At 39.0% G+C, this 14,281-nt stretch overlaps 1 protein-coding gene across 4 annotated transcripts in view; it reads right to left on the bottom strand.

The window, feature by feature from the left end:
* Positions 1 to 47: 47 nt before the first annotated feature.
* FGF14 (fibroblast growth factor 14) overlaps positions 48 to 14,281 on the bottom strand; it is a 616,830-nt gene continuing 602,596 nt past the window's right edge. For all 4 annotated transcript variants that reach the window (XM_053890405.1, XM_019443953.2, XM_019443950.2 and 1 more), the window contains 2 exons: positions 9,237 to 9,435; positions 48 to 6,134 (listed from right to left, as the gene is read on the bottom strand). In XM_053890405.1, coding sequence (XP_053746380.1) covers positions 5,998 to 6,134; positions 9,237 to 9,435 — 336 coding nt within the window. In that variant the 3' untranslated portion in view covers positions 48 to 5,997. The remainder of the gene's footprint in view (positions 6,135 to 9,236; positions 9,436 to 14,281) is intronic.

The following is a 14,281-nucleotide window of genomic DNA, read 5'->3' as shown; positions in this document are numbered from 1 at the left end:
AAATCTAGAAATGTCTTAAGTAGAAATTACAAATATTCACTCAGCGATAGGAACAAAATGTTTATTTTCTTAATGGTGAAATTTTGCTCTGTATGAAATTCACATTGAATTATGAAAATGTACAATAATTAGGACTTCCCTTACATATTTACAGTTAAATCTACTTACACACATTAGTTTAGGCAACCTTTAATTATTTGGAGCTAAAAAAACCCACTTTTTTTCTAAATGTGAATTATATTTTGTAAAATCCTAGAGTAATGTAACAAAATCATTTCCGCATTGTTTAAGATGAAAATTTTTACTTGGAAATTTTACTTGATGATGTAAATATCCTAGAGTCATGGCTTGGACTTTATTAAGTCAAATCACCAAAAAATAAGGAAAATATGCATTTGCCGAGTTACTTAAAAATTTAATATTGAAAGTTATTTAAGAGAAAATTTGTCTGATGCTGACTTTGATAGTACTAATAGTGTTCTCATACTTTAATAGATTTATAAAATTGTTATCTCTATCCTGAGATGATGGAAGTGCAACCATATTAGTTGTATCTCTATTATTGAGTATGTCCGTTGATATATCAGTTTTGTAAAACGAGGGAAATATAAGCAGTTCAGAAATCATATAGATGATATTCTTTCCTCCTCTCTCTCTAATCATTTTTAGCCTCAAACAAACATATTGTAATTATTCAGTAGCAGTTTTGATGACCGGACGATGTGCAATCATCAGAATTCACTACATCACGCACACTGCAGAACTCTGCTTTCCATAAAGGACCAGTTAGTCAATACTTTAGATTCTGTGGGCCACTGACCTCTCTGTTGCGTGTTCTTCTCTGTTTGTTTGTTTTTAACACTTTAGAACTATAAAAGGAAAAACGGAACACTCATTCTGAGCTCCTGGGCCATACAAAAACAGACCGCATGCTGGATGTGGCTCCCAGCTGAGCAGTAAGTAGTTTGCCAGCCATGTTCTACTGGAGATGCCCTTAATTCATTCCCTTTGTCTTATCCTGTATTCCTGGGTGCATCTTAGTTTTCTCCTAACTCCCTCTGTTTGTTATCCCTTTGTATTAACAACTAAAATGAAAGGGCTTCAATTTTTATGTTTTCATGTAAGGAAAATGTCCTCAGCATGTATGGTTTTTTTTTTTTTGTTTTTTTTTTTTTGAGAAAAGGTTTCAATATGGAGAAATTATTATACTATGAAGATTGAAATGTGATTTGTCCAAATTTTTTGACAAGGCTGAAAATACAGTCAGCTATATTCCGGGTTCATTTAGCTACAAATTATTGAACCAAAACTGAGTGATAGCCTAAGTCACATGGTACCTAATCTCTAAGGAATATTTTTCTTTTAAAACAGAAATATTTTCTTTTTACTTCTTTCTGTCTGCTATATTTCATATGTGTGTATGTGATTTTGACTCTAGCAATGCAAACATCAATAGATATATTAAGAAGTTATTTAATTTACATGTTTAAATTGGAAAAAATAAAATATAGTTACATGTAAAGACGTAAATCCTACCCTTCTTCAATGTGATTTTGTATTTTGACTTTCAATCCCGTTACTAAGATAAAAACTCCCTCTTTCAAACAAAGGCAGGGCAGGAACCAACTTGTAACGGGTGAAAGGGGAAATGTGCGAATCTCTTCGGCTTGTTCGAGTTCCTGTGACAGGGAGATTAACGTCAGTTGGGAAGGGATGTGACAGGACACGTTTGCTGCTGCTGTTGGCACGCACCATGCTTGTTGGCAAACCATCACCGAGGAATTCTTCCCCAAGGACTTTTCAATATAATTCGAATTGGGTCCTAAGACCCAAGAGGACATTTTACCCCATTTTCTCCCTGCACCCTTCAGCTAATCCAAATGCCTGCAGCACCTTGAAAGGAACGGCCTCCACCACGTCAAATACAAACACAATCTCTGCCAGCAAACATCGGGATTAGACCAAATGATACAGAAAACTGAGAACAAATCAAAACAAATCACAACTCAGCCTTTGTTTGCAGACTCCCTGTCAAAACTTTGAAGCCCTACTCAGTATCCAAGGGTCCACGGGCCCTGTGTAACCCCCTTGTAAGCTAAGAAACTTAAGCTGGGAATTGTATTTTTCTCCAAAGCGATACAGTTCTCATCCGGATGTTGGTATATCGGCATTTAGCCAATTGCTTTCCCTGGAAATAGTCTTGTTCTGAAATAAAATTGGAAATAGTTTTCAATTATTTTCTTTCTTTCTAAAACGGAACTCTTAGTCAATCTCTCCCTGAAGCATTAGTTCTCTCTGTAATATTAGGACTAAAACCTTAAGTGAAGCGATACGCACGTTCTAACTTAAGGAACAAGAAGTTTTCGTTGTTTGTTTGGGTTTGGTTTGTAAAAGAAAACCAAATCTAACATTGGTCATCTCGAAAACATCTGACTGTTTTAATGCTTTAGGCATTAATTGAGCAACTGGGCAGGTGTGCTAAAACTACTCCCTCTGCTCACTCTCCAGGAGGTAAATAACGAGAAGGATTCCCCAGGAGGTAATGAGAAGGACTGCAGCAGGAGTCTTGCAGGCCCCATGTGGAGCTCCTAACGCCACCTCCTACCCCAAAACCCTCCGGGGAGCACACATTTAGAGCAAGGATCTCTAACATCTGCAGGATTTGTAAGGACATGTTGCTCGGTCCCATTTTACTCTTTACACAGGGTGCACCACCTGCATTGCTTCTGCAGTTTTTCCAAGTAAAGTTGTAGCAAAACATTGTAGAAAGCAAACTTAAAATAAAACCGGTGTCGCCTGGAATATCAAAACAATGAACATTCCCGAGCATTGCTGAGGGATGGGTGAAGCCATCAGCTACCATAACAGATCAGTAGAAATAACCCTCCCCTACCAGATATGCATGCAAAAGGAATGTGACATTAGAGACTCGATGCAATTGACATATGTACATGGAGGTACAAAACACACAGTCTGTAGATACAAATGAATTCCATCGGATTTACTATACAGAACATTGATAATGACAGACTGCACTTACTTAATAACAGCAAACTTAATTTTTGAGGGGAAAACTGGTGGAGTCTTATCCCAGAAAAATAGCAAGAGAGGTATCATCAAAGAGCTAAAATTTTCTTTGGCATGGTAAAGGGGGAAATTGAGTGTACCAACTTATTTACATGATATTTCTCTATATTTGTGGGTGAAGCGATGCCATTTTGTTACATAAAGTTGTTTGATGTTTTGTAATATGCCTTCATATCAATATTTTATTCAGTATGTTGTATGTGTGAATACAACAAATGGTATTAAACACAGAAACTGTACAATGCAGACAAACTCTTTGTATGTAAATTGAATAATACATACCACAGTTCTTGATACGTAGGTCCTACTACATGCAGTTCACCAGTGCTGTCCTTGTCCCATTCAACAGGTGAGACCAGACACAGAGGAAACGGTCTAATTTACAAATAACAAGGACCCGTCTGCAATATGTCTAAACATATATTAGAAGAAAGTATTTGACATCCATTCATAGGGATAAATGCCCTTAGAGACAACTCATATAAAAAACAAAACAGAGATGCACATTTACATAAGTCTCAGTCATTTACAAAAATAAATCTTGTCTTAATTTTAACCAATTAACAGGCTTGCAGTGGGAAAAAACCAGCAAGTAGGGCTGATTACCAAAAACAAATAGGTGGGGTTGTTTGGTGTGTGTGTGTGTGTGTGTGTGTGTGTGTGTGTGAGAGAGAGAGAGAGAGAGAGTTGGGGCGAGCGGTGTGTATAAGCCCATCTAATTGGAATGTCAAGTTAAATAATTCATAGTTTGCCACATATTATAGAATATATGTCTTCCCTAAATAGTTGGTTCATGAAACTCATCTAACATATTTTAACTCATCCTGTTGAAAATGATAGGCCTTAAGATGGTGTAACAGGAAATCAAGAATGGTCAAAGGAATGATTTTGTTATGTTCGTACTTTAGCATTATTGACAATAAATCTACCCAAACGTTATGCTAACTTTTTATTTATTAAAATGAAATCCAATATGAAAATGAAGTAAGGCATAAACAGTTAAATTTATACTAAATCTTTAATCAGCTAAGCAGGCCAAAATTTTTAAATGCCGGGCAAGGGCTGTCATGGAGACTTAGGAAAGCAGTGACAAAATAATTTCCAAGAAAATACAGTGCAGATGGGGGGAAATGGCGACTGGGTCAGCCTTCCACGTGGAAATAATAACAAGAGGCCAGTACATAATCCCACATAGAGTTTTCTATAAATGAGGTTCAGTTTGGTCTCAGTTAACTCTTCGGAGGAGAAAACATTGAATTTTATTAAGTATACACAGAGCTAACAAATATATTTCCAAACAGTTTCGTATCAAACATTTTGAAACTCTTTATATCCAATACCGAACGTTTTGCTTGGTTTCTTCCTTGTGCCGTCAACTATATTCATGGCCTTTCTTAGCAGTTGTCTTCCCTAAGCTCAGAATTATGCAAAAGGAAATTAAGAAAGCAAGATAAAACAAATGCAAATCAACTGAATGGACCGAAAACCTGATGTGTGAACGTGTTGGTTTGCCTTGAATTTTATCCAGAATAGTTCAACAGACTGCATTCTGAGATCATGGCAAGGCACCTCTACCCCAGCCACTGGGCAACTGGGGCCCCAAGAAGCTGAGTTACAGGTTTGGAGTGGCGAAATACACAGTACCTGACTCAGCATGCTGAGCTAAAAAAAATATTTTTTCCTAATAATATGTCCAGTTTTAAAAACTTGTCATTAAACACCAAAAATATTAAAGTCTAATTTATAACTAACGTTTGCATTGCTGCTGCAGAAAAAGAACACAACAGCCGCCTTGCCCATGCTCTGCTGAGTATGAGTGGAACGCAGCCAAAACTGGGGATGGCATTCAGTTCGGTTCATTAAAAACAGGTAGGATTATATCTGAAATGGATTTAGGTAGCGCAATTCTTGTAGGTTGTAATTATTGAATTTTCTTTTTTTTCTTTTTTTTTCCCAAATAATGAGGATTAGTAGATGAAAAAATGAACCTTAATCAGGCCTACAAGGCCTACAGAGTTCTTTGGACCCACTTTCTCAAAAACCAGTGGGTCTTGCTCGCTGGGCAAGGCAAATGTTACCATTAACCAGTAAGCTTGTGATATGTATAAAACACACACACACACAAAGGAACTATAGGGGGGTGTCAAACACATATCTTTAGAGAGCTTCCCCTGGACTGTGTTTGACCCATTTCTCACCCCGGCCACGCCGACCAGAGGAGCACAGTATCTGCTACTGGACAGAGCATATATGTGTGTTTAATTGAGAGTGGGAGCCGGAGACAACACTCTTAATCTTTATAGATGCAATTTGTACTAATAGGTTGAGAAGGCTTCCTGATTCCCTGATCGCTCTCCGAACTAAGCCAACTGCAACATTTAAGATTTAGAGGAATACAATCCCCGCAAAAGGTCACGGACAGTGGAGCGGGCAGCCCTGTAAAAACGGGGGGAAGAGAAATCCATAATAGCACAGGTTTACAGCGTCTAACTAGAAATTACTCAATAGTATTTGTGTGCTACAAAATTGAACTTAAACACATGGATTTCGCTGAAACAGGACTCAAAAAGGATTATGGGTAGCTGTCAGCAGGCAAGGTATCGAGTGTACTTGTGAAGTATGTCATTCACATGAAGTGTCACAGTCACAGAAAAGATATTAAAAAGGCATTCCATATCTGGTAGGGCATTCCATGGTCTGAGTTGAGCTGGTTGTCCAGGTGTCTTCTTGTTCTGGGGGTGCAACAGGTTGAAGATTTATCCACTTGCAATCAAGAAGTTCGAGACAGCAAAGAGCAAGCATTGGCTTACTTCCGGCCGCTCCTCAGCCTCGGGAGCAGGAATGTCTGGCAAGGATAAATCACTCAACTGTGCTCAGGACGAGTAAGTCACAACACCTGTGAGGATCTGGCTATGTTGTCTTACTTTTGTTGACTGGTTTGCCTCCATTCATTATTGCCGACGCACTTGTGCTTTTACTTGGCGTCACCCCGGCCTTCGGGACCGTTTCTCCCACGTCGTGCAAAGATGGTTCTCGGTACATGGCAACTGGGGATGGGCGGCGGGGCGTGAAGAAGGGAGGAAAGGAGACATTAGGGCGGTTAGGCTCAAGAGTGGCCAGGCCTGACACACCGGAAGTAATGCAACCCCTCGTAGAGGGGACGGAAGACAGTACTTCCTCCACATTCTCCAGCTTGTGTAACTAATATGTGCACTTGAGTGAGTGTGGGTTTTTGTCTAGGAGAGAGGGTTTAAATAGGAGCAGTGGCCTCTTTGTGGGGCTCAGATATAAAGTACACACACACACACACACACACACACACCAATGGCAAGCACTTAGATAACATATCTGCATATCTCCTTTAGGGGGGGGCACAAACCTGGTTCTCTTTGTCCAGTCAGGAAGACTCACACTTCCCTTCCACTGCACCCTGTTGTCAACACTGAAACCCCTCACTCCCATTCATCTTTTCGAGTCCTGGTATTTACCCTCTAGATCATCACGTTATTTTCCACTCAAGTGGTTCAAAAGCAACATAATCACACTCGCGTCAACTTCAAAAGCTATCCAAAGCAATAATAACTCACTTTCCTTACACCAGGGACTGTGGGAGATCATTCTTTAGATTTCCTCTCCCACCATCATGGAAAGAGACCCTTAAAAATCTGAAGGCATGTGTGGGGCATTTTGTATTTTTATGTCTCATTCTGATATGTTATTAAAAACCTAATAATTGATGTCATATAAGGCAGAAGCACAGAATGGCAAGAGTGCATGTGGGAAGGATGCCCGAGTAAGTCCTGAGCAATTGCTTGAATAGTGTCCAGTGGCTCAGTTAATCACAGCAGTTCATGTGGGTTTTTGGAAAATAGTTCTAGGGAATCCTGCAGAAGGACATTTCAGGGGGACTGATGCTTGGGGGAAATTAGCTGAGTTAAAATCATCTGCTATCAGAAATACTCAGGAATTAGAGCTGTCTAACCTGCTTTTTAGGCTTTGGAAAGGGTCTGATATTTTATGAAGAGACTCTATGTTTGGTCAGGATGGACCACCATATGCGTTCTCCATGCTCAAGGTGGTACAACCTCTTTTGCATCAATGCAGCATGTGGATTTTCAGCAGCACACACATTTGAAAGTGCATGTGTACACCAGACCTGCCTGAAATGACTTGGCAAGGTAGTAAAAGGGATTAATCCATATCCTTGAAGCACTGTCCGATTTCTCCTCTCTCACTACTAATTCAATTAGGAGACAATAGCAGCAAAGCATTAACCTTGATTGTCTATGTGGTGAAGTTGTGTAAGAGATAGGAATGCCCCAGAGCATCGATAATTAATCAAGTACCTAATTTGCCATAAACATTTCCAATCATATAATTTACATCCTGTAGGGGTTTTGAAATTAATTCTCCTCTATAACTTACACTACGTGATAACCTCTGTCATTATAATTAATACCCCCTTAATTGTTCTTAGAGTACCTCTGTCTGCTAATTATTTGAAAATACTGTTCCTCTTTGCCTGAAAAATACATAAATGCACAACACACACACACGCACACACACACACACACACACACTCAACTCTTCAGTGTATGATTCAAATACCAAGTGATATTATTACACCTCATCTCAGTCTCCGATATTTCCTGCTAGATATACAAAAATAGCAGGTCTCCAGATTTTGCTTCAGTTAAGAGACATAAAGTCCCTTTTGATTTTCATTACATTTATGTAGCTAAAAGATAAGATTTTAGAAATTTGGTTAATTCTCATCTGTTCATATTCAACACGAAAGTTAATATAAAGAGACAAAGCGAGATGGCAAATAAACCAAGATTTTTCTAGAACTGCTACGGACTTAGTTTTTTAATTTTTCACTTGCATTTGAATATTGGTGAGTCTGATGGTCTCAAAATTCATCAACAAACATAAGGCCAAATCATAGAGGTGTTACTCTGGAAGAATAGCCAAACTCTCTCATTTCTTATTTCTACTCTAATTGCCTTATGATCTATCATATAATGAGAATAATTCACTCCTATTTCAGATTCTGGCATAATTCTTCCTTTCCTAGATGGGCCATGGTGGCTAACCAGTTAGGTTTCAATGGCTTTTTCTGTAGGCAAATTGAGTTAAGAGGACAGTAAGCCATTATTGATGAAATCATACAGATGGTATTAACCAGTAAGAGTGGTTTTCCAAACTTAGGCGAACTGAAAGCTGAATTATGCATTCACAGATAATTAATAATTAACCTTTAATATTCCAAATTATCTCATTCCTATATAAGGAATATGGATTATAAAAAACCAGTGTACATTTTCTCTTGATGGCTAAACCTTTCTTCTGGGAACAAAAAAACAAAAGGAAAATCAAACTAAGTTAGATGAAAGTGTTTATTTAGTTACTGTAGATCTGCTTTTTTGTCAAAGGTAAGCAAAAGTATTTGAATAGACAACGCTTTTGAAATGCCTCCATGTCAATTTTTTTTGTAGTTCTCAAAAATTATGTAGATAAGGTAAATGGAACTTTTGGCAGAATCCTTAATGAGAAAGGCGCAGATGCTTCTGATTAATTATCAACACTTTGTGGTCTGCTCTCTGTGAATCTGATCAAAGTAAATGCCAAGGCTTCATTGTTTTCAAGTGAATATATAAGAAGGTGGTACCAAAGTTTACTAAACAATTTCATAGTTGGAAGGGAGATCTGTGATATCAACACTCTCTCAAGGCCAAGTGATTAACCCTTCATTTTCTGTAATTACAATAATTCACAAGTATGTGATTACTTTCAGCTAAATACCATCAAAATGGGCAAATACTGGTATTCCATAATTTTCAAAACAATTGTGTATGTATATATGTACGTATATATGCATATATTTTTATAAACCCCATAAATCTTTATATCTATGTTTATGATCTATGTGTATGTGTATATATATACATCATACACGCACATATGTACAGTAAAGTGTACAAACCTTAGATTCATGGCTAAAGTAGATATCTGTGTGATTACCACCCAGATCCAGGTACAGAAAATCTCCACCATTCCATGAAGTTCCTTGCGGCCAATGTAGAGTTAGCAATGGGGAAAATAAATGTGTGGTAAACTGAGAAGGATAATGTACACAGAACACTCACCTTCCAATGGCTTGGGTAGAAAATGAGCTGCTGGTTTGGTTTTCTTTACTCTGTTTCCTTTCATGACTTGTCCTTCCTTATTCAATCCCAAAAACCAGGCTCTACCAGATTCCTGTTGTCTATACAGCATAGATGAGTAGATGACATAATAGTTTTCAAAAACAGATTCTTTAAACTTGCATTCAGGGGTAAACAGTTCCTGTTGAGACAAGAGGAAGAAAAGACAGTTAGAGGAAGGAATGGAAGCCTCCCCAAAATTTCTCTTTATTCCTCCAGAAATTTGTCTGCCGGGGATGAATGAGATGGGCAGAGATGACCAGCCTCACCTCGTATTTGCACACTTTTTAAATATGCAATGAATATTTGCACACTTTTTAAATATGTAATGAATAGAGAAGAATCTGCTACTATTGGAAAGATATACAGAGGCAAGAGTATGGATGTCCTTTTGCGAGAAAATAGGAGACACGCACAAACTCAGAACAGTCTCAGTGAAACAGTATACAATTCAGCCAGAGTACAACCAGAAAAAGCACAATACTCACAATATGCTAAACAAAAATAAGATTTATACTTATGGAATTTGTTCATCTATTTTCACTATTTCCATAGGAATAATTATATGCTCCCCTAGTAGCTGCTAGCCATGCATTAGATCATTGATATGATAGGGTGTTATGTTTTACCTACAAAGAGACAGACCCAAAACTCAAAGGAAAACCATGACAATCAGCTGGCACACAAGCCAGCCACGGGAGTTGAGGATGGGTGTTGTGTCAGCTGCTCATAGAGATGGGAGCTGGAAATAATGACCTAATTCCATGCTTTGGAGACCCACTGGATTTATTATTTTTAAAAAAAATTTTTAAAATGTTTATTTATTTTTGAGAGAAAGAGACAGGGCACGAGTCAGGGAGGGGCAGAGAGAGAGGGAGACACAGAATCCGAAGCAGGCTCCAGGCTCTGAACTGTCAGCACACAGCCCGACGCGGGGCTCAAACTTGTGAACTGTAAGATCACAACCTGAGCCAAAGTCAGACACTCAACCAAATGAGCTGACCAGGCGCTGCACCCCAGCTAGAATTTTTGAAGAGAAACATTAAAAGCTGCCCTGACTGCAATCCACCTGGCTTTTCTGGAAAGGGTAAAGTGAATTAAGTGCCCTGAGTCTCACTGCCATGATCTCCACCAATGACCAGCCCAAAGCTCCCTACTATATGATTATCATTAATGACATAAATATTCATAGATGACTTTTACACACTTCTTTTTTTTTAAATTTTTTAAAAAAGTTTATTTTTGAGAGAGAGAGAGAGAGAGAGAGAGAGAGTGTGTGTGTGTGTGTGAGCTGAAGAGGGGCAGAGAGAGAGGGAGACACAGAATCCAAAACAGGCTCCAGGCTCTGAGCTGTCAGCACAGAGCCCAACGCAGGGCTTGAACCCAAGGACTCTGAGATCATGACCTGAGCCGAAGTCGGATGTTTAACCAACTGAGCCACCCAGGGGCCCCATATGCACTTCTAAACTTTAATCAAGAAAGGCATTTCTGACAGACTTCTATTAAAAGTAATTTAAAACTTCAAGCTTCCTAGTTATACACACAGAAATGACTTAACTAGTCTTTGTGGCTATTTTAAATAGTTCAACACTGTGCTATTCTATATATATATATATATATATATATATATATATATATATGAAATATAGATGCAAAATAGAGGTTTCTTGTCATTGACCTTTTAAAAAATATCACTGTACTTGAAAAAATTTTCACCTGAATAGATTTTTATGACTGCAGAAAATAACTTGTTTCTTTTTTTATACATTGTTTTCTTTATGCATTCTGAAAAACATGTCCTTTAGGGACCAAAAATTAAACCTGTAAGAGTTAAAGTTATGCCAGCTATAATAAGGAATGTGACATTACTGCCTGTGGAAAGGTTCTTTCAATATTTCCCATGAGAGTGTGAATTATCAAATGGTGTCCCTTGCAGGATACAATTAATTCAGAGTGCCCCATAACTTTAATTCACTGAAAGCTAATAGTTTTCCAAGGGGAACAGGTTTTGTTAATGGCAGACGTTTTTCATGACAAAGATAACAGATCCAAAAGGTGATTCATTTGATGAGATGAAAGTAGCCAAAAGGTGGGCTTAGCCCCTCCCAAAGGAATTTCAGTAGGTCTTCATTTCTTCTATATGATGCCAGCTCAGGTTTGAATGAGATCCCACCCAAATAAATATTCTGGCCTTCTACAATATCTTATTTTTCCAAATATCCTCCCATTAGTTCTCTTGCTAATAAATGACAGTCTCTGAGTTAATCAGGCCATGCTGTAGAGGGAGGACTGACTAAAGGATGCATGCTCACACATTTGTGGTGGGGAAAAATAAAGTGGAATGCTGTAAATCTGGCTTGCCCTCAAAAGACTAATGAATACAACATACTATTTGCATGTGCACCTTCTATGACAAACAAATTAGACTCTGTGTGTCGCTGGCCTTTTATTGAGACAGGCCAAGGCATCCGGTTTTACCTGTTAAAACCTGTCTCAAAACCAGCTGGGAGGGGGGTGGAGAAGAGCTGACCCGGGAGGCCACTCCGGGGTCACAGGAACTGGCACCTGCCATCTGGGATAGCCAGTCTCTGCCCAGAGCCTGGCTCACCTTACTGACAGGATTACTGACTGGCCTTTCCCTAGAGACACCAGGGCCTCCAGTGTTGGAAAAGTAGTTACACAGAGTAGTCAATCCCTATCCCCATCTGATCCCCACTGCTCAGAGGACATTACCAATAGCAAATTAGGAACGTGTCACATGGTCTCTACCCTAAATTATATATGAAAGAGAATGAAGATCCTAGATGTGGAAGAAATCATTTGTTCTTAGAGTATACTTCAGGACCTCGGACACTAGGTCTTTCTCTTTTTTTACTTTAAAAAAATTAATTAATTAATTATTTTTAACATTTATTCATTTTGAGAGAGAGCGAACAAGTGGGGGAGGGCAGAGAGAGGGAGACAGAGGATCCAAATCAGGCTCTGCTCTGTAATCACAGAGCCCAGTGTGGGACTTGAACCCAGGAACCGTGAGAGCATAACCTGAGCTGAAATCAAGAGTCGAATGAGCCACCCGGGTGCCTCTGACACTAAGTCTTTTTAGATAAAATGTTTGCCTCTGGCCACTCTGAGGAAGTCATTCCACATCCCCCTTCTGTGAGGTGGGCCAGTGACTTCACAGATATGTGGATAGGAAGGTAGATTAGGGAAATGTGAAGGGTTTTGGACACTTTGATAATTACTTAGATTCCTTATGAGCAAGAGGTAGATATGCAGACAGCCCTTCCTGAATAAGCAAGGGAATAATAATTTAGTCTGGTATTTTGCAGACACATATCTGTTGTCAGTGTGGAGGATGGTTCTGAGACATTAGTAACACTTATACTCTGATGTGTTGAAGCCCAGTCTCTTGCAAAATGGACTTGAAGATTGTACATGCATATATGTGCGTTCACCTTAATAATCAGTGTTGATATCATTATCAGAGACACACAAAGTAAGAAGAGAAATAGCACCGGAATTGTGACACATTGCTAAATTGAGTTATGAACTTCCTTGCAGCCCAGACAAACAGAGAAAGGCTCTATGTTCTAAAAATTATTGAAGACAGAAACCCTTTTCTTTTTCTTGGTCCTACCTTCTAAAAGGTATTTCCTTGCAAGGGAAAACTGGCATTGACCAAATGAATAAAACATAACCCATAAACATACCTGCTCTTGATAACGACTATGCAATTAACATGGCCACAGTGTTGTGTCTGAGTCCCACAACATGCTTTAGGAGGACAGATGGAGTGAATAGTCCCACAGGTGGACATTGTTGCTGATGAGATCCCTAGGGGACATGTAGACAGCAGGGGTCACAAACTCGGTACCTCTACTGACCAGGTAGACACAAGAGTGAAGCTGGCTGTTGGAACCCTGGCACCATTATGAGGCTAAATGCTCCCCAACTCAGGCTCAGTGTTGAAGAGACAGAGTGGTGGAAAGAATGATAAAAAAGAACAGCTGTTCCTCACACGGTTCTCATGTGAAAATAGAAACCTTAGAGCTTTAGTAAGCCCGGTTTTCCAAAGGAAATAAGACATCAGGTTTCTAGATACAATTTCCTTTTAATAGTAGCAACTATTTCTTAATTCTTGTTTTTGTTTTTCAGTATCAGATAGACCCAGGGTCAGAGATGGGCCCATGAGCCTGTAGTTTGAGACCTCCAATGTAGAGGAGCAGAAACACTAAATGAAGAAGGGAGCCCAGGTGGCTTAGCAGCACAGCCCTAACCTATCGTATGGTTTTTATACGTTTGAGTAATACGATGATTGTGCCAGTGAACTGCTCTAAAACCGGCAGTGATAAAATGAGAATGCTTATTTAGATGTAAGCTTAAATAGAAACTCTCCGAAACTGCCAAAATGAAACAGATAAGGAGTTTGATGTGTCTTTTTCTTATCTTGCCTGCCTATATTTAGAACCATCGATACCATAACAACATCAACAATGGTTGAGTTCCAGCAGAGGCTTAAATATTAATTTGTATCATTGCCAAACTAAATCGTCAACTCATAGAATAGAAAAACAGAACAATTAGACAAAAACTTTCTATCTCCTTTTATGCTGTGGTTGTTCTGAATTGAAAGCACCATCTGTGGTGCACTTATTATCTTAACAGTAGGGGCAGAATCCCTCTTCTCAGGGAAATGCCTTTGTTTAGGAAAATACCCCGATAAGCCATTTGCATATACTAAGGCAGGCTTCTGGGTTCTGGATGAAAGAAGAGGGTGGAGGGAAGGGAAGGCCTATGTTCTGTATTTCATAACTAATGAAGAGCTACGAACCCAGATAATTAAGGAAAACCATAACCAAAGTGCTGAAAGTGACCGTGAGGCTGTAAGTCAGTGGTCCAGCAAGCTGTAGCCCAAGGGACAAATGCAGCTACCATCTCCTCTTGTAGCCCACATTCCGAAGTTCAGGAGTGAATTGTTGAGACAGATT

This window comes from Panthera pardus, unplaced genomic scaffold (genome assembly GCF_024362965.1).
Source record: "Panthera pardus isolate Hobbes unplaced genomic scaffold, ASM2436296v1 HiC_scaffold_1, whole genome shotgun sequence".
Classification (NCBI taxonomy): Eukaryota; Metazoa; Chordata; class Mammalia; order Carnivora; family Felidae; genus Panthera; species Panthera pardus.
This window is presented reverse-complemented; position numbering and strand designations above follow the sequence as displayed.